Raw genomic sequence first — 23,643 nt, forward strand, 5'->3', positions numbered from 1 at the left:
GAAAGGTACATGAACATGGAGACATCTGCTACCTTTCTCTCTAGGCTTCTTCTTTCATGAAGCTCCCCCAGGGGCATTTCCCTTCTTCATCTCCAAGGGTCCTGGCTGAGTGGGCTTCTCATGGTTCTTGTGGCTCTCTTGCTCTCTCTCCAAAACGTTTCCTTTTAAAGGATTCCAGTAAACTAATCAAGACCCACCTGAAATGAGTGGTCACATCTCCATCTAATCAAAGGTTAATACCCACATTGGGGGAGCCACATCTCATCTCCGTAGAGATAATCTAATCAAGCATCCAAACTACAGTATTGAGTAGGGATTAGAAGAAACGGCCACCTCCATGTGATGGATCAGGATGGAAACATGGCTTTTCTAGGGCACATAATCCTTTCAAACTAGCACACCACCCACCAAGAATTGATTTTATATTGTGCAAGTTAACATTTAGGATTCTCCTCCCCATCACCCCCATATGAGCATCCAACTGAACTAGCACCCATTTATATGCAGAAAAATCATGCTTTTCCCACTGAATGGTATTGATACCTTTGTTACAAACCAGGTGACTTTATATATTTGAATCTCTTCCTCGGTTTTCTATTGTGTCCTTGCAGTCCATATACTTATCCTTATATTGGTCCTGTGGTGTTTTATTTACTGTAGCTTTATAGTGACCTAGTGTAAGTTCCTGAGATTTGAACATCCTCCTCAAGATGGCTTTGAATATTTTAAACCATTTTCACTCTCACATTTATTTTAGAATATACTTGAAAATTTCCACCAACAAAAAAATCCTTCTGGGGATTGCATTAAAGCTAAAGATCAAATTGATGAAAACTGATACTTGTACATTATTGAATTTCCCATCAGACACAATAAATACCAAAATTTATTTAAATTCTTTAATCTTCTCTCTGTAGTATTATGTTCTTTTTTCAAAGCACTATTGCATTCCTTTTTTTTTTAATTTTTGGGCTGCTTCTTGGTCTCTTGAGGATATTGCAATTGGTAATTTGTTACATAGTTTTGTAAGGAATTTTTATTAGCATATATAGAAATACCATTGATATTTGCATGCTGTGCTCAAATTCTGCTATCCTGCTACATGCATTTATCAATTTTAATAATTGATAGTTTATCTGAAAGCTATTTGGGAATTTAGAATATACAATTATGGCATCTGAAACAATAGTTTTATTTCATCCTTTCTAATTTGTATCCCTTATATTTCTCTATTTTTCCTTATTACACTGGCTAGCGCCTCAATTAAAATATTGAATAGATATCTTTGCTTTATGCTCCATCTCAGTAGGAAATCTTGGAATAGTGTACCATTGATATAATTTTACTAAAGGCTCTCTGAAGATATATATTATCAGAAATGAAAATTCCTGGTTTGCTAACTGTATCAGGGTCCTAGAACTGCTGCTCCACAAACGTGGTGGCTTAAAACAGTAGAAATTTATTCTCTCACAGTTCTAGAGTTAGAAGGCGGAAATCACGGTTTTGGCAGGTCCATTCTCTCTTCAGTGACTCTAGGGAAGGATTTTTCCTGGCCTCTCCCAAACTTCTGGTGGTGGCCAGCAATTCCTGTCATTCTGTGTCTTATAGCTGCATGATGCTCCTCTGCCTCCATCTCTCCACATGGTGTCGACACTCTGCGTGTCTGTTGCATCTGCTCTTTCAATAAGGATCAACCCTATTGAATTAGGGCCCACTCCAATTCAGCATGACCTCATCTTAACTTGACTGCAGCTGGAAAGATACTGTGCAAGTTTGAATCTATTTTGTACCCCAAAGAAGCCATGCTTTAATCCTGACCCAATCTTGACAGAGCAGCCATTTCTTTTAATCCTGATTTTTTAATACTGCATGGCAGAAACTTTTGATTAGATTATCACCATGGAGGTGTGGCATATCCAATTGTGGGTGTGACTTTTGTTTTTGGTTTTGGGTGCATGGTCCGGAAATCCAACCCAGGTCTCCCACATGGAAAGTAAGCATTCTACCACTGAACTTCCCATGCACTCTGGGTGTGACTTTTTAATTAGATAAAATGCGACTCCAGCCATTCAAGGTGGTTCTTGAATAGTTCACTGGAATTCTTTAAAAGAGGAAATATTTTGGAGAGCGCTCAGAGTTGACAGGCAGAACTTATGTAGACATTTGGAGATCGAGACAAAACAGCCAGGGTGCTAAGCAAGGACTCACAGAAATAGCCAGAATTTGAAGGTAAGAAATCTCCAGCCCTAGCAGATGCTAAGCTAAAAGATGAAACCCAGAGTTTGGACCTGGGCAGCTAAGTGAATGCCCGCAGATGCTTAATGAGGAAACCACTGACATCAGAAACTGGAAGCCACGGAACCAGGACACCAGTCACATGCCTTCCCAGATCACCCTTCTGTGAGCCAAGGTATCTTTCTCTGTATGCCTTAGTTAGGACATATTTATGGCCTTAGAACTTGAAATTTGTAACTTATTAAATTCCCTTTTTAAAAATTGTTCCAGTTCTGGTATATCGCATTCCAACAGCTTAACAAACAGAACCTGTTTCCAAATAAAGATACCAGGGACTAATATTTCAAATGGGTACACAATTAATTCTGAAATATTATCCATTATTTCAAGATTTTTCTGCATATTTTGAGATAATTGTAAGATCTTTCCTCTTTATTAATCTGATGAATTACACTAATTGATTTTAGAATATCTAGCTGAGTTTCTGAAATGAAGCTCCATTTGGTTAGTTAAAATGGATTAGTCTTTTTTTGGGGGGGAGGGGCATGGGCAGGCACTGGGAATCGAACCCAGGTCGCCGGCATGGCAGGCGAGAACTCTGCCACTGAGCCACCACTGCCCATGCTGGATTAGTCTTTTAATATGTCACTGATTTCTACTTGAAAATTTTTATTTAGGTTATCATGAACTAAACTGGGATGTGATTTTTCTTTATCGTAATGTCAATGTAGGGTTGTAATCAACCTGGAATGGAATTTTCCTGGAACCAGGAAAATGAATTGGTAGGGTGAAAACCACAAGACCAGCATGATTGCATCTAACTAAACAATGGGGCCTCAACAGCAAAAGCTGTCTCTGGCGCATCTTATGAATTTCCTACCTTTGTGTTTTAAGCCTTTTTAAAAATTATAGCAAGAAAGAATTGGAAGAGATAGAATACCACATGATGGGCGAATAAATAAGTAAATAAGTTAAATGTTATATAAATTACATAGTCATTAAAAAGCATGTTTTGAAGACTCCATTTTCTGCAATGATGGGGCAAGGACATCTGAAAATGTGCAACAAAAACACCAGCAAGAACTGTAAAGCCCAGCTTGTTCATAAATTTGGAAATTAAATAAATGTTTGCAACAATCCAAGAAGTATTAGTTTAGGAAAGAATACCTGAATATCAGTGTGAACTGTAAGCTTTGTCACGTTTTCACTTGACCTATTCTGTAGCTCTGTAGTAATCTTGCAAACAGCCTCACAACTATGGAAGAGATGAAAGTCAGCATCCTAACAGGCTCTGGAGGGGGCAGAACAGGTTTGGAACCCCCTTGAAGCCCTATCTGGTGGATGACATCATCAACATAGCAACAAAGAGCTACTGAAAACCTCTACCCAGAAATTCAGTGAAAAAAAGGACCCTTCTCACTTGTTCAGAACTCTGATGGAAGGTGTAGACTGGAGAAGGAACCCACCTATGCTGAATCAGAGAAAGAAAAAAATACCAGGTACAAAACTTGGGGGACTGCCTGGTCCCCCATCTCCCCCTTACTCTGTCCCACACAGCTCCATCCCAGAGGCAGCAGCAGGGGGCCCTCCCACCTCCCACAGAGACAGACTAGAATTCTTTCGCAGCAGTAAGAAAGATCCCCACCTATATCCAGGCACAGAGACCCAAGCCCACAAGGACAGACCCACAGCAGGTCTTAAGGCACTGGGGAAGGTGGAATATCAAAGGGCAACAAGAAGAAGCTTCCAAAATGGAGGCTTATGGAGGGAATTACAGAATGTTTTCCCCCAAGTAGCAGGTAGCCGAACAGAAGCTGTCTGAATCAGCTGTTTGGGGACCCAGGTAACAAAAGAGGACATTTCAAAGCCCACATCAGTGGAGGACAATGTCAAAAAGTGTTTGAAAAAATGTGGACAGAGACTGTTTCCAGCACTGGGTCCTGGTATCCATTCTCTACCTTTGAAAAAAACAGCTGTGGGAGGCCCAGTCCTTGTGTAGGGCGTGGCTGCAGACTGGGACAGCTGGGGCAGGCCTATGCTGCAAGTAAAGTGGTGATACACCCCACACTGAGCCAGATTTTGGCTGGCAAAGTAAGTGCACGGGAACCTGGTGGTTTCAGCCCTGCCCTGCTCTAGGAGGCAAACAGCTTATGAGACTGATTAAGTGACTGAATAGCTCTATCTGCTGGCAGGCTGGAAATTACAGGTGAAAACTGCAGAATTTTTCAAAGCCTTGCCAGACCCTATCCCAGGCCCAATGGAGCTGGTTTACACCCCTGAATGGGTACCCAGCACCGTTTTGGCCAAGAAATACTGACAACCCAACTGGCAAAGCAGTGCTCCAATACAAGGCAACAACTAAATTCTAAACAAGAGAGAGAAACCGACCTTCAGAATAGATCCATGAAAATAATGACAACCAGGTATCAGCAAAAATATCACAAGGCATACTAAAACTCAAGAAGAAATGGCTCTGTCAAAGGAATAAACTAAAAAGTTTGGAGGAGACACAGAATCTGGAACAACTAATCAAAGATGTGCAAACAAATCTCCAAAATCAATTCAAAGAAATCATGGAAAATGTGTAAAAAGACATAAAGGATATTAAGACACCAGAAGAGCATAAAGAAGAATCTGAAAGAATACATAGAAAAATAACAGGCATTTATGGAAATAAAAGACACTGTAGATGAAATAAAAAATATACTGGAGACACATGACAGCAGATTTGAAAAGGCGAAAGACAGACTCAGTGAGCTAGAAGAGAGATCAACCAAATTCAACAAATAGAGAAAAAAAATGGAAAAACTTGAGCAAGATCTCAGGGAACTGACTGACAATAGAAAGTGCACAAACTTATGCATCATGGGTGTCCCAGAAGGAGAAAAGAAGGGAAAAAAGGCAGGAAGAAAATTCAAAGAAACAATGCCTGAAAATTTCCCAATCCTTATAAATGACATAAATTTGCAAATCCAAGAGGCTCAACAAAACTCCAAACAGAACAGATCCAAATAAATGCACTCCAAGATACATATTAATCAGAATGTCAAATGCTGCAGAGAAGGAGAAAAAATCTGAAAGCAGCAAGAGAAAAGTGAATCAATGCATACAAGGGAAGCCAAATAAAACCAGGTGTTGATTTCTCATCAGACACCATGGAGGCAAGAAGGCAAGAAGTGTTACAATATATTTAAGATAATAAAAGACAAAAATTGCCCGCCAAGAGTTTTCTATCCAGAAAAGCTGCCTTTCAAATATGAGGGAGAGTTTAAAATAGTCACAGATAAACAGAAGCTGAGAGAGTTCATTAATTAGAAATTGGCTCTACAAGAACTACAAAAGAGGGAGTTGTGGGTTGAAAAGAAAAGACTGAAGGAGGATACAGAATTGAAGAGCATTAGTAAGGGTAACTCACAGGATTAAAAAGAGAGAATAGATCTGACAAATAAAAGCAAAATGAAAAGATGGTTGAATTAACGACTGCCTTTATAGTAAATAATTTTGAATGTTAATGGTTAACTTCCAATCAAAAGACACATACTAGCAGAATGGATTAAAAATATATGATCCATTTATATTCTATTTACAAGCATATAAATAAACCCAAAGATAGAAATAGATTAAAAGTGAAAGGATGGAAAAAGATATTCTATGTAAGTAGTAACCAAAAAAAAATTTTTAAAGCAGGGGTAGCTATACTAATATTGGACAAAATAGACTTTAATGCAAGAATTTTATAAGAGCTAAAGAGGGACAAAATAGATATTAATAAAAGGAGCAATTCACCAAGAAGAAATAGCAATCATAAATATCTACCGTTCTTATCAAGGACCCTCAAAAGTACCTAAGTCAGACACTGGCAAAAATAAAGGGATTAATAAATTACCCTATAATAATAGCAGGAGAATTCAACACACCGCTCACTCCAATGGATAGAACATCTAAACAAAGGCTTAATATAGAAAAAACGGAAGACTTAAATAATATGATAAATAAACTTGACCTAACAGACATATAGAGCATTACACCCCAAAACAGCAGGATATAATTCTTCTCAAGTGCTCATGGATCATTCTCCAGGATTGACCACATGCTGGGTCACAAAACAGGTCTTAATAAACTTAAAAAGATTGAAATTATACACAGCACTTTCTCTGACCATAATGGGATGAAACTGGAAATCAATATAGAAAACCAGAAAACACAAAATATATGGAGGTTAAACAACACACTCTTAAACAATCAGTGGGCCAAAGAAAAAATTGCAGGATAAATCAGTAAATATCTTGAGATGAATGAATATGAGAACACAACATATCAAAACTTATGGGAGTGAAGGCAGTGCTGAGAGGGAAATGTATGCCCCTAAATGCCTACATTAAAAAGGAAGAAAAGACTAAAATCAATGACCTAATTGGACAACTGGAAAAACTGGAGAAAGAACAGTAAATTAATCCCAAAGCAAGCAGAAGGAAAGAAATAACAAAGATTACAGCAGAAATTAATGAGATGGAGAATAAAAAATAGAATCAATAATATCAAAAGTTGGATTTCTGCGATCAATAAAGTTGACAAACCCTTAACTAGACTGGCAAAGATGAAAAGAGAGAAGCTGCAAATAAGCAAAATATAAATGAGAGGGGGTGGGCATTACCACTGACCCTGAAGAAATAAAGACCATACGAGCTTACTAAGAACACCTGTATGCCAGAAAAGTAGACAACTAAGATGAAATGGACAACTTCCTAGAAACACATAAAAAAACCTAAACTGACTCGAGAAGAAATAGGAGACCTCAACAAACCAATCACAATTAAAGAGATGTAATCAGTCATCAAACCTACCAACAGTGTAATGACTTAATCAGTTCTGTTACCATTTTCAAAATAACTTTTGGCATTGTGGGTTTTCTCCGTTGTATGATTGCTTTCTTCCTTTTTTTTTTTTCCTTGATATTTTCTATATTTATTTTTTTCATTATTTTTTCATCTTATTTTCTTAAAAACATCTTTATTGATACAACCGCATATATTTACATTGTGCAATTTGACTACAGACCACATCAGGGCAATGAGCGTATACACGTCACCCCAAAGCTTCTTTGTATCCTTTCTAATCTCTCTCACTCTCACTCATTTGCCTGCTTTTCTTCCTTTTCTTCATACTCTTCAACCTCGTTTTGTTCATAGCTATCCTCCATAAGTTTAAGGAAGTTTTCTTCTTTATTTAGTGTGCTAGGAGTTTCCTTGTTATTCTGAAGGGACATTAAGTTTTACCAAAGTACTTCTGCATGCATGAGATAATCAATGCCTAATAAATTTTTCTAATATTGAACCAAACTTGAATTCCTGTAATAAAACAAACTTCCTTGTGATGTGCTATGTTTTTATATATTACTAGAGTTGATTTGCTAATATTTTGTTTGGGATTTGGCATGAATATTCACGAGCGAAAGGGGCCATAATTGTGTTTCATATATTGCCCTTATCTGATGTGTGAACCAAGAGTATTACTCATAAAATGAAATGGGCATACTCTGTATTTTAATATTCTCTGAAAGCATTTGTGTGACACAAGAATTAGCTGCTATTTTTATGATCAATATAACTCATCTATAAAAAGAGCTGGGCCTGATGTTTTCATTGTGAGAAAACATATTCTACTGACTGAATGAGGTTCTTTTCCTTCTTTTATTTCATTTATAAGAATCTGTATCATTCTAGGAATTTATCTTTTCTCCTAAGTTTACATCCATAATGTTCTTTTTTCATTCCAACTATCTTCTCAACTTTGTGTAGGGTATCAAAAACAAGATGAAGTAAAGCATTTCATTTAGCAATTCAAGGTTTCACAGAAAATTAATAAAGAAACATCTTATAGATGTTTATAGAGAAAGAAATGCGAACTTCCATAGGTTTTAGAAAAGTGAAAGAGCAAATAAAATAAAAGAGCATGCCTGAATGAGCTTACAAGTTCGATCTGTCAGGTTTGGTAAAGAGCATCTTATACATTTAAGAGCAGTAGCTTCTTTCTCTTTGGGTGAATGAGTTTAAAACAATAAATATGTGTTTTTAAAATAACTCTAAATTTATTGCGAAAGTAGTGTGTTTAATTCAAAAATTAGTTTTTAAAAGATGAAAATATTTAGAGGACGTCTAGAAACAAAGATGCATATGGGTTGAAATCAGAGATGTACTATATATTTGCTTAGTTTTTCAGTGATATAGCAAAACAGAAAGGCATTCATGAGGGACCATTAAAGGACAGTCAACTTGTCTTACATGCTGAAACAGTCAAAATTTGCATTTAAAGTGAACATCTTATTTAAGTGATTACTATTAAACTAATTCTTCTTCAGGCTAGTCTCACATGCGACTGTTCTGACTGAGGATGTCACTTCAACATGCTGTGAGGACATCTTCCTTTGAAACTTTTTCTCCACTCGAATCTCTTTGACTAAATTCAAAGAGGAAGACTATGGCTCTGAAGTGTCCTTGTACCTCTTAATTCATCTCTTTAGGGCTCACAGTGAATTAAACTATGTGAAACCTTAGGCGCTTTGATATTGCCCAAAGTCATAGCCGAAAGGTGTATCTCAGAGACCAGAAGGTACTCACATTTCATAGCTGAAGAAACCAAGTTTAGGATGCAGGGAACGTCCTCCCTGGGCTTGGGCTTCAGCTATGGATCACCTGCTGTGCAACAGGAAAGAACTTTCCTAATATTTCCACATTCTTCATGGGAGCCATGACTGTCCGTCTAGTACCCACTGAGAACAATTTTATAAGGACTATTTTTCTTAGGTAAAGCACATGAAGACACTTTAAACACATATAAGTAACACACTTCCTTACTTCATGCTTGTATTTTGGTGCTGCCTATGTGTTTGCATTATAACATGTGCTGAGATAGGTCCAAAAGTTTAGGGTTTGGCTTACTTGAAATATGAAGTCCTAATAAAATCTGGGCAGAATAAATCTCTTGAACCATTTTTATGGAAAATGGAATTACAATCCCCTGAAATTCCTATTCTACTCTTTTTTTGTTAATGTAACCACAAGTGACCCTCATGTACTCATCCCTTTTTTATTTTCATTTTTATGCCAACGTGTTTTTCACTTTCATTTTGGAATGGAAAGTCAGTACAAGGTAGAAACTCATTTGTTGGCATTTGATTTTCATTTTCAAGTGAAAAACAGAAGACAAAACACTTCAGTTTGTGGAAACCTGAAGATGGAAAGTATATACAGAAAGATAATTACAAATGTACACATGTACACCTATTGTTTTCACTCACTTTATCTCATTACAGTTCAACAGGATTAATTATAACCTCCAATTCTTAAATCATCCTTACCTCTACTACCTGTCTAATCCAGAACTCCTCTACTTACCAAAAATGACAGTTTCTTTTATCTGTACCCTGGATACTAAGGAGCCCAGAAAACTGTTTGACAATTTCCCATTCCCCATTCCTATCGCCATCTCTTCCTTCAAAAATTTAGACCAGGTTTCTAAAACTCAAATGCCTACAGGGGGGAGAAAATCCAATGGTTTCTAAGAGTCAAGCCAGATAAAGGATCTTAGAGAATCATTTGGTTTCAAGGAGCTACTTGCAACTTAGTTCTAGTCCTGGAAGAATATGAACTTGCTTTGATAAATTATTGCCATTAGAATCCACAACATATTTGAAGTCAAGGATTTTCATGTGAATTCTCATAATTTAGGAATGTAAGCCATCAATTAATCTCTTTCTATCAATCTGTTTATCTATATGTAGATAACTAACATTGTGCACCAAAACTGAAGGGAATCGAATGGCTTCTCAGTACCTATTGAGACAATGAAACATTATTTAATATTTTGCTTGTTGATGTGTTGATAAATTTTCTTGTGTAGTACAAACCTCAATTTCCTAAGCTAATTAGCTCAAATTATAGTGGTTTATTGTTTTGGTATCTCAACATGTTGTCCTGGTCCATTAAAAAAAATTGATAAGGAAAACAATATACATATTTGTCTTAAGATATTTCCTTACCAATGTTATCTTTTCAATTACACACTTCATAACAAATGCCCAAGTGAGACACCTCATCACCTGCTTCCCCACCACTCTTTATTCCATTTTTAACACATACTGGCATGCACATATAATATTGTACACATGTAATATCATGCACATATAAAAATTCTTTAAAGGAATTATGGTTTCATTTCCAATTTTTCATAATTTCGTCACATCTTCCCACCTGAACACACATAATAACTCACTCACCTGTAATTTCAAGCAGGAGCATACTTCCCATGTCCTCATCCTACAGTAAGACACCTTCTTTTAAATAAGCAAACATACACTATCACCACATTGCAAGCATCTTAACATTTTTAAATTACAGTTACTTTCAATTAACATGATTTCAAACTTATCGGGGACCTCTAATTTCTGAGGAGTTCTGTGTTCTTTTGCATTGTAGGCAAACGAGACAACAATGAACTAGGGTACAATTAGAAGTTGCCTTCATTCCTTTATTGAAGTTATATCTTAGTGATAAATATCTTTCTTTTCAATATTTTATTTTTAGTGAATTCTGATACAGACATACTTTAAAAATAACTCTGTTGGTCTTATTACAGCTGAAATGTGTACTAATATTTTTCACTCTAAAGTCTGCTAATTATGAGGTCTTGTGCATTTTTAAGAGGAAGGGATCCAAAATGTCTATGTAGAAAAATAAGTATCATTTTTTTTTTCCTTACAAAAAGGAAACTGTATTCTTTTAGTTTGGACATTCAACTGAAAACAGTGAGTTTTAGTTACTGGAGCAAATGTTTCTTTAAGAATGTTTACTGAACTGAAAACATTTTTGACTAAGAAAATATGAGCATTGTTTAGTTATTCGTGGTTCCTAGAAGATTAAAGTAAAAGATATCTAATCCTCAAAGCATCCTCTTCACACTTCAACTCTTTTTTTTTTGTCTTTTTTTTTTATTAATTAAAGAAAAAAAAAGGAATTAACCCAACATTTAGAAATCATTCTACTGATTGCATATGTAGAATGGAATGATTTCAACTCTTTTTTTTAACCTCAGGAAATCAATGTCATAAAAATATTTTTTCACAGGTGGGCCATGGTGGCTCAACAGGCAGAGATCTTGCCTGCCATGCTGGAGACCTGGGTTTGATTCCCACTGTCTGCCTATGCCAAAGAGAAAAAATATATATATTTTCCCTATCCTATAAGGAAGTTTCTCCCCTAGAAATTGCTCAATACTTTTAAGCATTTAATATAAGCAAGTTTAAAATTTTAAAACACAATAAATATAAGAACAGTCTGAGAAATTTGAAGAAACATTCTTCTTTAATGAGGAAATGAAACTTGGGGAGATTCATGAATTCTGAATGATGAGAGAAAGAGAGATTGATTGAACAGCAAGACACAGTTCAAAATCAGAAAGAAAAACAGAATTTTTAGCCATGGAAGAAATCTAAATTCATAGGCATTTAACTAAAAGAACATTAGCAAATTTCATTTTGCATTTAAGTAATAACCTAAATAAATGAAAAAAGAAACACAAATTTCTTGGGTGAGAAGATAATCTCTTTAAATTCATCTACGTATTTAATGTAATGGATATTTTAGAATGGGGTTTTGCAGAGATTTATTCAAAAATGTTTAATTAGAAAAAATAAATACATAAAAATAACCAAGAATGGTTTGATAAGAAGACTAATAAAGAGTTGACATCATAGCAGACTTAAAGCAATATAAAGCCACATTAAAAAGAAGTGTGGTACTGACACAAAATAAAAGGTCAAAGGGATGAGACAAGATGAACTGGGTTTGAATTCTAATTCTACTTCATATGAAATAGGAAACTTTGGGCCATTTACCTTCTCATTTGCCTCATTGAAAAAAAAAGGAATTTCATTGTAAAAGTTGTGAGGACAAAATAAGATAATTTTGGCAAAACAAAATATAAAATTTCAATAGATATCTGCTACTGTTTTCATAGAATAGACATTCGCGTGATAGACTCAAGAATATAAAAACATAATATGGGTCAAAGCTGAATATTCTCTATTTTGAGGGGAAAATGGATAATGTAATAAATGGATAATAATGTTTATATGAAAATAAATTACTGTATTGAACCTTGAATATAAATAAAATCCAACTGGATTAAAGATTTTAAAGCAAGAATTGAAGCCAAAGAAAAGGTATGTAATCATGAGTCTCATCTGAGGCAAAAAAAGAAAGATAATATGGTAATCCTTAGTCCTCATTTTACTTAACCCATTTAGGATTTTTCACAGTTGTTCAACTTCTCCTTCTTGGAACACTTAATCCTATAGAATCAGGGACTCAATCTCACTAGCAATTATTATTAAAATAATATACATATATATATACAAAAATACATATCAAATTGGCTTACGTTTTAAATTATAATATCTAGTATTGGTGAGAATTATACTAGGATTATACTATATATTATACATAATATTGGTGAGCAATATTATACAAATCTAATGAGTGTATAGACTGGAAATATCCTTTCAGAAGACAATGGACATTGTTTTAAAAGTCTTTCAAACATTTTGGCCATTTTCTCCATAACTTCTAAACTAATGTAAGTGTGCAAAAACTCTTAACAATGTTCATCAAACTTGTATTTCAATAGCAAAAAATAAACCAAATGCTCTCAACCCAAAGTGGAATTAGTTAAATTAAGATACACACTTAAAGACACACATTCAGTGGTGAGTAGTTTCAGTTTAAAAACCATGTGCACAGAAATCTTAATGATGAGAATGTTATTCATAGCATATTGAACAAAATAAACTTGAACTTCATGATTTCTATAGCCCTAACATAAATATGCAAGCATGTAGAGCATTCTCTCTCTCATACACAAACACACACACACACACACACACACACACACACACATACACACACACATTAGAATGAAAATTGGTATACTATTAAATACTAATAATTCCCCCACATGGTGAGATTATAAGTGTTAAATTTTCTTCTTTGTGCATTTCTATATTTTCAAAATTATTTAAAAACGAACATATTTTAGTCATTTAAAGAATCACCTTCAAGATGGCAGAATAAGATGCTTCAGGACTCCGTTCTCCCACAGAAGCTTTGAACAACCAGTAAGACCTGGCAGAAACATCTTTCTCAAAGCTCCAGAAAACATTTAAAGGACTGCAATAACAGGTCAAGCACCAAATTAAGAAAAAGGCTATCTGAAAATGATAGGGTCACTTGGTGCCCTACAACAGACCCCTTTCCCACCCCTCACCAGCTCAGCATGGAGCTGGCCTGCACACCCAGTGTGGAACCCTAGTCCTGGTTCTGTTCTAGAGGGAGCAGAGTAAACTTCATGGACGTAGTAGGAGCATACTTGTCTGATCCAATCTGTCTGTTGGCCCTAGGACCTGCTGTCCCAGAACTTGCCCTGAATGCTTTGGTAGAGCAGTCAAATTGTGCTGCCTGGGGAAAGGAATTGATGGCTGTAGAACATACAATGACGTTCCAAGGACTATGAGGAAAACAGTTCCCTAGGGAACAGGGGACATTACTATCCTAGTAAATGTGGGAATTCCTAGGTCCAAACACTAATATGATGCCCAAGAGAAGATGTGTTTTCATAAGGGACCTGGGAGGCCTCTACGCTTTGGCCTGGAGCTATTCTGCAACTATTTGTATAGATAAGTTATGAAGGAGAGTACTCTCACAGGTCAACCTGCAAAGGCTGGAAAACGTGTTTTCCTTTTTCTTCTTCTCCTTCTCTTTGCTTTTTTGTTAGTTTCCAGCATTCAAGGAAAGCTCTGTCACAATATTAGTTTGATGCACACTTAGGGAACATATGCTCAGTCTAAATTTCAGTGATAACACATTAAAATATCAAAAATGACCATGTTTCAACAAAAGATTATAAAACATACCATGAAACAGAAAGTGATGGTCTAGGCCAAGGAAAAAATTAAAGCATTAGAAAAAATTAAATAAATGAGGAGAACTAGACCAGGCACATACCAGAGAAAGACTTTTTTTTTTAAATGGCCCTTAATAGGCTCAAAAATCTAAAGGAAAACGTGAACAAAGAACTAAAGGAGATCAGAAAAACAACAGATGAACACAAAGAGAATATCAATAGAGAGATGAAAATTATTAAAAGGAAGTAAACAGAGCTGAAGACCACAGTAACAGAAATTAACAACTCCTTAGAGGGGTATTAGCTTGGAGCTGGCAGAATAAAGAGTCAGTGAATTTGAAGAAAAGATAATTGAAATTATCCGGTCTGAGAAACAGAAAGAAAAAAAAATGAGGTAATGTGAACAGAGCCTAAGGAACCTAAGGACACCAGGCATAGCTATATACACACTGTGGGAGTTCCAGAAGGAGAAGAAAGAAGGAAAGAAAAAGAAAGAAATAATGGTTGAAAACTTCCCAAATTTAGCAGAAGACATGAATATATACATCCAAAATGCTCAACAAACTCCAAGCAGGATAAACCAAAAAATAGATCACACTGCACCATGTTATAGTCAAATGGTTGAATGTGAAAGATGCAGAGAGAATTCTGTAAGTCATAAGAGAGAAGCAATGTGTCACATCCAAGGGAGCCTCACTAAGATTAAATGCCAGTCTCGGTCAGCAACCATGGAGACAAGAAGGCAATGAGAAGAAGTAACTGAAGTGCTGAAAGCAAAAACTTACTAAGAATTTCATTTCTAGCAAAACTATTTTCAAAAATGAGGGAGGGATTAAGACATTCTCAAATAAACAAAAGTTCAGGGAGTTCATCACCACTAGACACGCCCTACAAGAGATGTTAAAGGGAGTTCTGTAGGATGAAAGGAAAGGATACAGGACAATCGGCTGACGCCACAGGAAGAAATACAATCTCCAGTTAAGATAATGGTGTTTAAATATCAAGTCCAGTACTATATTGTGTTTTTAGTTAGTATCCCACTTTTTGTTCCTATAGGATCTAAAGGCAACTTAAAACAAAACGTAACGATAAATCAGTGGTTTTGGACACACAACATACAAACATGTCATTTGTGACAAGAATTACATAAAGATTGGAGGAAGCAGCAGTATGGGACCATATTGTATGCATACTATTAAAGTTAGTTGATAGAAAAGTAAATGGGACTGGGTGGACCACTGTGGCTCAGTAGGCAGAGTTCTTGCCTGCCATGCTGGAGAACTGGGTTTGGGTTCAATTCCCGGTGCTTGCCCACTCCAAAAAAAGAAAAAGTAAATGGGACTGTTATAGATTTAGGACGTTAAATTTAGGCCCACAGTATCCACAAAGAAAATATCAGATAACATGTAAATTCCGTGAGATAAAATTCAGATTAAGAGGGGTAGTGGCAGAAGGTATAGGGAATTAAAAAGAAAAATTGGTAAACCTCACCATAACTGTTTTTTATTGTTTGTTTGTTTTGCTTTGTTTGCATGGGCAGGCACTGGGACTTGAAGCCGGGTCACCAGCATGGCAGGCGAGAACTCTGCCACTGAGCCACTGTCGTATCACCCCATAAATGTTTTTAAACAACATAAATTAATGAATATAGAATTTAGGTATGACTGTAGATTCTATACTATGTAACAGGTAGACCTTTGGAAGTTTATTTGTCCGAAGGAGTAAAGAGGCTCCTAGAATGCATCTCCACATTGTTTTGGAGAGTAACCCTGGAGGATGACAGAAGCAATGTGGAGCATGAGCTCATGAAATGAGGATTATCATCACTGTTCCCCCACCTCTGATCTCATAAAGCTGGCAAAGCCTTGGAAAGACCAAATATCCTAATGACATCTGCCTGTTTTTTCCAAGCTTTCAGGCATGCATTGGAATGACAGGTCTCATTCATGTCCTTCATTTTATCTTCACTTTTATCATTTATCACTAGGTACAGGACAATTGAAGTCGTCTTCTCCTTAGTTTCTGTGTCCTTGGTCCCCATACTTTTGCCTTCTTAGTCTGCCCCACTGAGAATCATAGCAGTCCAGAATTTGGCATGATTTTCCAAGAACAAGGCATGAATCCATCATCCCCAACTAAAAACATCCAGTGGTTGTCCATTGCTTTCAGTGTACAAAAACAACTCTTCCAGGTTTGCTGCAAACAATATCTCCTCGAGGTTCCTGTGACATTTCACCTGAACTCCCCTCTGTTCCACGGGAAGTCATATACAGCCTCCAAAGTTCTAGTTCACTTAACTGTTTGAATTAAAAATTTTTAAAAGTTACATACATATTTTTTAAGGTAAAGGATAATTTAGTTAGCAGGATAGGAAAATTTCCAAAACCAGGAGTGACTAGCTAACAGATTCTTGACTTTTGGCTACCACAGTTATCAATATTTCCAGTTGTGAATTTTTTGTTTATTTTAGTGCTGGGCATACAAGCATTAACTGGTTATGTTGCATTAAGCTAAAATACAGGCATGAGAGTCATAGTTTATGTTCAATACCAAAGTGGATGAGTTCAATCTAATATTCTAAAGGAAAAGTTTCATGTTATATTACCTCCAAGGGTAAGAGTATATGGGCATAAAATTTCCTTGTGAATATGAACTTGCAAAAGAGAAAAATAAGGAAAAAAGAAACATGAAAAAAATAAGGAAATGAAAAGCTTAATGTATTCTATAAAACAACAGGGCATAACAACAAGATTTCCAAATTAAAGCCATACGTTTTGGGGGAGAAATGACAAGTAGTTGGTTGAAAACAAGTTATTGAAAACAAGATTAAAATAATAAGAGGACACAGTTACAGAATGGATAGAAGAAGTGCTAGAAAAGGTTGTGTGTTTTGGAATTTCCATCTCTTATACCAAGTAAGAATCATATCATATCCTAGCCCCAATTCCTACAAATATAAAAGCCAAAGTTAAGTCCTAAAAGAGAAGAAAGTAGAATGAAAAGAATAACTATATGACTAGTTGATGTGATTTTTCTATAGATTACATTTTTTTTCCTAAAGGGTATCAAAGCAACAAGAATTTGTTTTAAATTAATAATCAGTATTTTTAAAAGGAAAAATTAACCATTAATATATAGAAATCGATGAAAATTATTATATACCTGACTGCAAAAACTAATTGATCACCTGTTGCCAAATTGAGAGAAGTTTATACTATCTAAAAAGGTTTTGGAAGTAAATTAAAATAAACAAAAGTGTTTACATGTGTATCCATTCTTCATCACTGATATAAGAAATCTAAACACTGGAAAAATATATGAATATACTTTGCTCATCTTTCTCTCACTGACTTCTGTGGCTCAGGAGTCCTGTTTATACACACTTGAAATTTGAAGGATGACACTTCTCGTGTGCTTTTCTTCATCTTTTTTTTCTTTTGATGGTAACTTGCACATTATCCCATTTTCCTACAAGAATATTTTAACAGAATACCATACTAGAAAAAATTAATAATTGTGCAGCAAGGCAAAATATGTCACAATTGCAAAACTTTTGTACATACTGAAATAAACTAAGTTGAATGGTTTTCTTGACATCACTACCAACTTCTACATACTATTTATCATCTATACCAGTGTCTGATAAAATAAATACCTATTGAAAAAAAATACGTAAAACCAGATTGGGGAAAGGCGAGAAAATGATTCTGTATTCTATCCCAGGTCACAGTCACAAATGGACCCAGGAAGCCCAAGAAATACCATCATAGTGAGTCTTGGTACCTTGATTTGAGCAAAAAACTAAATGTTCTCCTACTTTACAAAAAAAAAAAGGTGTTGGTTTTGTTCTGTTTTGTCTTGTTTACTTTTGTTGATGTTGTTGAATTGTCAAATTTTGGGCAAGTGGAGAGAGAACAAATACTTTTTAAATGTTAAATCATTTAGTTTAAAAAAAAACAACTACCATAGGAATGAGTTTTATGTTGATATTATTTGACATTTCATTCTTATGGACATTTTAGAGTACAGGCTTTTGAAGGTCTTCTTTGCACTACAATTTTAAAAGTCAGTCCTTTGCTTCCTTCCTATGGACAGAGTCATATCTTATCTTTTAAAAGACTCTTTTGGAAAGAGAAATCTGTCCAAGGGTCTTTGGTTTCAAGCATTAGATATATTTAATGAGAGGGTCAGCCTCTTATGAAAAAATGGAATTTAATGCTCTCAAGAGTGGAACGTTCCAACCCACATCACAGGTCTGGGAGCAGCCCAAAAAGACATCCCCTCCCTTCACCACCACCTGGCCACACACGAACTCGGGCCCTCTCTTGTCATGGGCTCATCTTGGAGACCTTAAAAGTAATTACTCAACACAAAAAGAGAAGTATTCTATGATCTTGCTGATATGAAACACCTAGAACAAGCAAATTCATACAGACAGACAACAGATTACAGGTTACTAGGGGCTATGGTACGGTGAGAGAATGGGGAGTCACTACTTAATGGATGCAGATTTCTGTTGGAAATAATGAGTATGTTTTGTTAATGATACCAAACGTTTTGGTTGTATGGTATCAAAACGTAGGTATGACACCTACATTTTGATAGATGATGACAACATAATTTTGCAAATGTACCAACAAATTGCATATTTGAATGGTTAAAATGGGAACCTTTGAAATTGCATATATATTACTATAATAAAAAGTTAAAAAATAAATATCTGTTTAATAAATGAATGAAATCTCCATAAGAGCATTCAGCTTTCAGGTTCTTCAGCCACCTAATACTTTTTTTTATCCCTTGCACATATATTTCAATTTAGCCACTTAATAGATGCTGAAGAAATGAATAATACTTCATACATGCATTTACAAAACAAATTTTCAACACAATGCATTATGTTTCTTGGTTATACTCACCAATAATCTGAATAATAAAAGTAGTAATTATTATGAAGGAAAATTGAGATGATTTCAATAATAGCAAGCATCAACTAAGAGTACTGTTACCAAGGCAATGCTCTAGAGGATTGGCATCTCATTTCACTTTATTTTTGCACAATCCAGAGGAAGGCATCATTACATCCATTCTACTGATGAGTAACTGAGAAATACAGAGGCTAATCAGATTTTAAAAAAGTTCTCTGACAGGAATTTTTGAAATTCTCTTTGAGAACCTTAGAAAAACAATACATGAAGAAAGATATGTTGTTTGTTGGCATTTAAATATGGTTTAGTGAGAGTCAATATAAAAAGTGAGTTCTTTAGATATAAAAATTAGACAAATAATTTGGCCTTCCTAAAAGAATAATAATAAACATCTGTAAAACATTATGAGGAAAAGCACATTAGCAAAGAGTCTACTTATGCTTAAGAGGAAAAAAAGGAGCAAAATAGTTCTTCAGGAGAAACCTAAATAATATTTTGTCTTTATGATACCAATTAATGCATGACTGTTTGTAGCACATTTATTTTAATCTGTTTTTGCCCAGTTTTAATGATTCCAATCATTTCAGTGGAGAAAAACAGAGACAGCAATTGCTGGGTATTAAGTAGATTAAACAATTTGTCAACTGGCATTTTACTTATGTATGTGAGAATATGCAGGAGAGTGAAGTTCAACTTTTATGTTAAAAATTAAGACAAGTCTACTGGCCCATGTAAGTTTCTTCCGTTACTAAAATTTTACAGACTGTCACCTCATTTCCATACTCTTTTGGTTTTGAATGGTTATAAATATCCCATACTTAAATCTATAGTCTCAGAATAACTTCTCTATATTAAGTAATATCCGGTAATTAAAATTCTTTGTTCCATACAGCCATCTCCAGTTCTACAAGTCATATGTTTAAGCAATAAAAATTACCATAAACCCTGGAAGCCCAAGAAAGATCCCTCTTCTACACGGTTGGTATGTGCTTTCCACACCAAATGGGGGGAAGTTGCATTTATAACCCTCATTTGTTTCCTATCATTGTAGCCAAGTTTCCACTTATTTCATGTCTCCTTGCTTTAATATTAACTTCACTTTGGAACACTGTAATCTTTCTCCAACTCAAAATTAAAACAAATGATATCCACTCCACATCCACCATCAGTGTTACTAGAAATCACTTCAAGGATTCCATTTTAAGAAATGAAGTATGGCCACTACTTCCTGATGCCAAGGTTAGCCATATTCATAATTAAGCTGCACTTTCTCTGATTTCTCTTCTACTTAAACATTGGCAAGTTTTTCCATACATTTTTTCTCTTCCATTAAAAATAGCCTGCTTTCTTATTGTTGTTATGGGGAATGACAGGAAATAGGAAGGGGGTACTGGTGGATTCTGCCTACTTGGTGCTGCTGAAAACCAGTACATGTGTGCTTTTACTATGACATTCCACCCACCATATCTGTTTGTTTTTACATACATAAAAGTTCCATAACATTTAAAGATGATCAGTTGCACACAGTTTCCAGGGAGAAGTAGGGTGTATTTCTTTCTTATGTTGTCAGTGACTTATCAAACTATGTGACTGTGGATGGCAGTGGCTGACAGAAAAGACCAGAAGCTACAATTTTTAGATTTTTAGCTTCCTCAGCACATCTTTTCTTTTTGACCATTTCTTCAATCATTCATACATACTAACCTCTGTGGCTTTAAGTCATGTGGCTTATTAAAAAGCCACTGCCATCTTCTTATCCACCTATATACCCTGTGGCTATAATTGAGATACTAGGGCAATATAACACAAAGCTGGAAGTATGCCATTGTTTTCCTAAGCTCCTTGTCTCCATACACAAACAGCTTCTGCACATAGGAAAAAAATACATACACAGTTACAGATGCTTATAAACGGACTTCCAACTAACTACCGCTGAATTTGCTGAAGAGTAGAACATCCAACCCATGCCCAAAACACACACATGCACGCATACACACATATACACTCAAACACACACACACACCCCAAACAGTTTTGGGATATTTTGCAATGAAATTGTACTTTTTCAGAGAAGATTTGTATGCTTCCTGGCATCTAAGAATGCTACCAACTCAGGGCCAACTGGGAATAAATCATCTGCTTGGGCCTTTCAAATTATGCAGGCAATGTGAACTCGAACCCTTTAGGCACATGAAGCTCAACTAAAGGTGGTGAATTATAAAAGAATATTATATTTTCCACCCACACCAAGGCCATGACAAATGAGTATGCTGGCTTTCTCCCTTAGTGGACAGAAATTTTTTCCAGTTTACCCTTTCACTGAAGGTATGTGGTCTTTGGGGGACTCTGCTCTCCATCTCACTCATGCTCTCCAGCGTGCTTGGACTCAGCTTTGTTTCCTGTCCCCCTCTCTGGCTATAGGGTGAGCCAGTGCCCCATGGTGTCAGTCTTGCCCTCTCTGTACTCGCAGACTACACAATTCCCTAATTCAAGAAATGTTCTAAACCGTAGTCTCCCCTTAATATATTAGCCTCTTTCGGCTCTTAAGACAGGATCCTTCCCTTCCCCAAGGCCTTTGCCAAAATATTGATTCATCTGCCTGAAACACTCTTCACACACACACACTCACACACACTCACACACACTCACATCTAGTAGGGTTGGCTCTTTCTTATTTTTTAGAAATGATTTTTTTAATTAGGAACTTAATGTTTCCATGTAAGAAAATTTTTAAAATGTTATTTAAGAGAACATAAAAAAGCAAACATTAGAAAGATTTGATGACAAAAAGGACTTTTTACGAAGTTAGGATAAAATAGTTCTACAGAAAAAAAATTCTAATTCTAATTTTACTCTTGTGAAGGTACATTATTAATGTAACAGTTTTCAGTAAAGGATTTATTTATATACCATACACAGATATGTAAATATACAAATAAGCAACAAATTTAGAGCTTTTAACTATTTTAAAATATAATTACCTTACAAGTACAACCTTCTGCATGAATTGTAACTATCTTAAAAAAACAGATAATCATATCCATTCTTTGTATACATATTTATATTTCTCTGTAACTATTATACCTATTATTATTAACCATTTATACTATTACTTTTATTAATCAAAGTAATCACATTTTCTTTTCCCCAGATATAAGAGAAAACTAGAAAATAGAAATTTAAGAATTGTATAGCTATTCTTTCCATGATGATTTATATCATTTTAACCATTTCACAGAGACAAAACAAACATATATAATTATCCAAACGCATTTGTATATTTGTTATACTATTGTTATTTTAAGCTGTAAGAGCAATTAAAATTATATCTAGTACTCAGTATTCTGTATCTTTTTATTTAGATACTACCCATGTATTAAAAATTATCTATTAATTAACTTAGGACACTGAAAGTTAGGTAAGGATTTGGAAATTACAATTGAAAGAACATACTAATCCTTATGATTTTAGCACTGGAAGAGTCTCATAAAATTAAATTTTTTAAAAAATCCATTACCTTCCTATTTAGTTGAATATGATTTTATACATTATAATTTTAAAGAAGTTATGGGAATAGTGGTAACTCATTTAAATCATTTTAAAGGGGAAGAAGTACTAGAAATTTAAATCACAAACATTTAGCCCTGGTCTTGAACAGATCAAAACATGGCTAACATCATTTTTATATGGTTAATTAGCTTTAGAGCTTGAAACGAAAACTTTTTCTTATCTCTTAGCTATAATAATAAAAGGTGTTATGTAAATATACTTCTCGTGTTATAAGGAGACAGTTTATTAACTTTTACTTTCTTTCTTTAAAATTTGTTTTTTATCTGGACTAAATTGTCCTAGAGTACATGTAAATCAACCAGATGATATTTTGATCACTTAATATTTGAAGTTTCACAAGAGAGGGAAAAAGAGGAAGTGCAACAGGAAAAAAATGAGAGGAAGCCAGTTTCAGACAAATAGGAATTTTGACCTTTATTGACCTCTCTCTTCAATTGTGTCAACTTTTGCTTCATTTATTTTGAGACCCTGTTGTTAGGCATGTTTAAGATTGTAGCTGTGATTAGTTGTTGATAGATTGATCCTTTTATCATTTATCATCAATGTCACTGTCTCTCATAACAATTTTTGTTTTGAAGACTTTCATTTGTTTTTAGTATATAACCTTCTGCTTACTACTTGCCTGGAATATCTAGAAATGATTTTAATATTACCTCTTTCGATAGTACTCTGCTAAGTATTAAAATTACCTTGGGCCGTCAGTCATGTTTCTCATTTGGTCCTTTTCAAGAGGCAGACAAAGGTCAGACAAAGGAGTTTGGATTCCTAGATTGTGTACAATAGTCCTTTATCACAGGGAACTGAATTAAACAGGCATTCAATATAATAAAAATATGCCACACTGATAAGTATTATGTTTCTCAAAGTATAACCTTACATAGGATATATCCATTCAGAGAAAGGGGAGCGGGGTTACTATCCAGGAACTTCCTCAGTGTTACAGTTGTTGCTGAGC

At 35.1% G+C, this 23,643-nt stretch overlaps 1 protein-coding gene across 3 annotated transcripts in view; it reads right to left on the minus strand.

Annotated features, from left to right (window-relative positions):
- Nucleotides 1-23,643, minus strand: part of HMGCLL1 (3-hydroxy-3-methylglutaryl-CoA lyase like 1) — a 152,380-nt gene that overhangs the window by 38,251 nt on the left and 90,486 nt on the right. Inside the window, exons 8-9 of one of the 3 annotated variants that reach the window (XM_077159238.1) lie at nt 10,511-10,567; nt 9,308-9,462 (exon numbers count right to left, since the gene is read on the minus strand). The exons of the other annotated variants lie outside the window; for them this stretch is intronic. Coding sequence (XP_077015353.1) covers nt 9,448-9,462; nt 10,511-10,567 — 72 coding nt within the window. The 3' untranslated portion in view covers nt 9,308-9,447. Of the gene's footprint in view, nt 1-9,307; nt 9,463-10,510; nt 10,568-23,643 lie in introns of those variants that run through there. 3 annotated transcript variants of the gene reach the window in all.

The sequence above is a fragment of the Tamandua tetradactyla genome, chromosome 5 (assembly GCF_023851605.1).
Source record: "Tamandua tetradactyla isolate mTamTet1 chromosome 5, mTamTet1.pri, whole genome shotgun sequence".
Taxonomy (NCBI): Eukaryota; Metazoa; Chordata; class Mammalia; order Pilosa; family Myrmecophagidae; genus Tamandua; species Tamandua tetradactyla.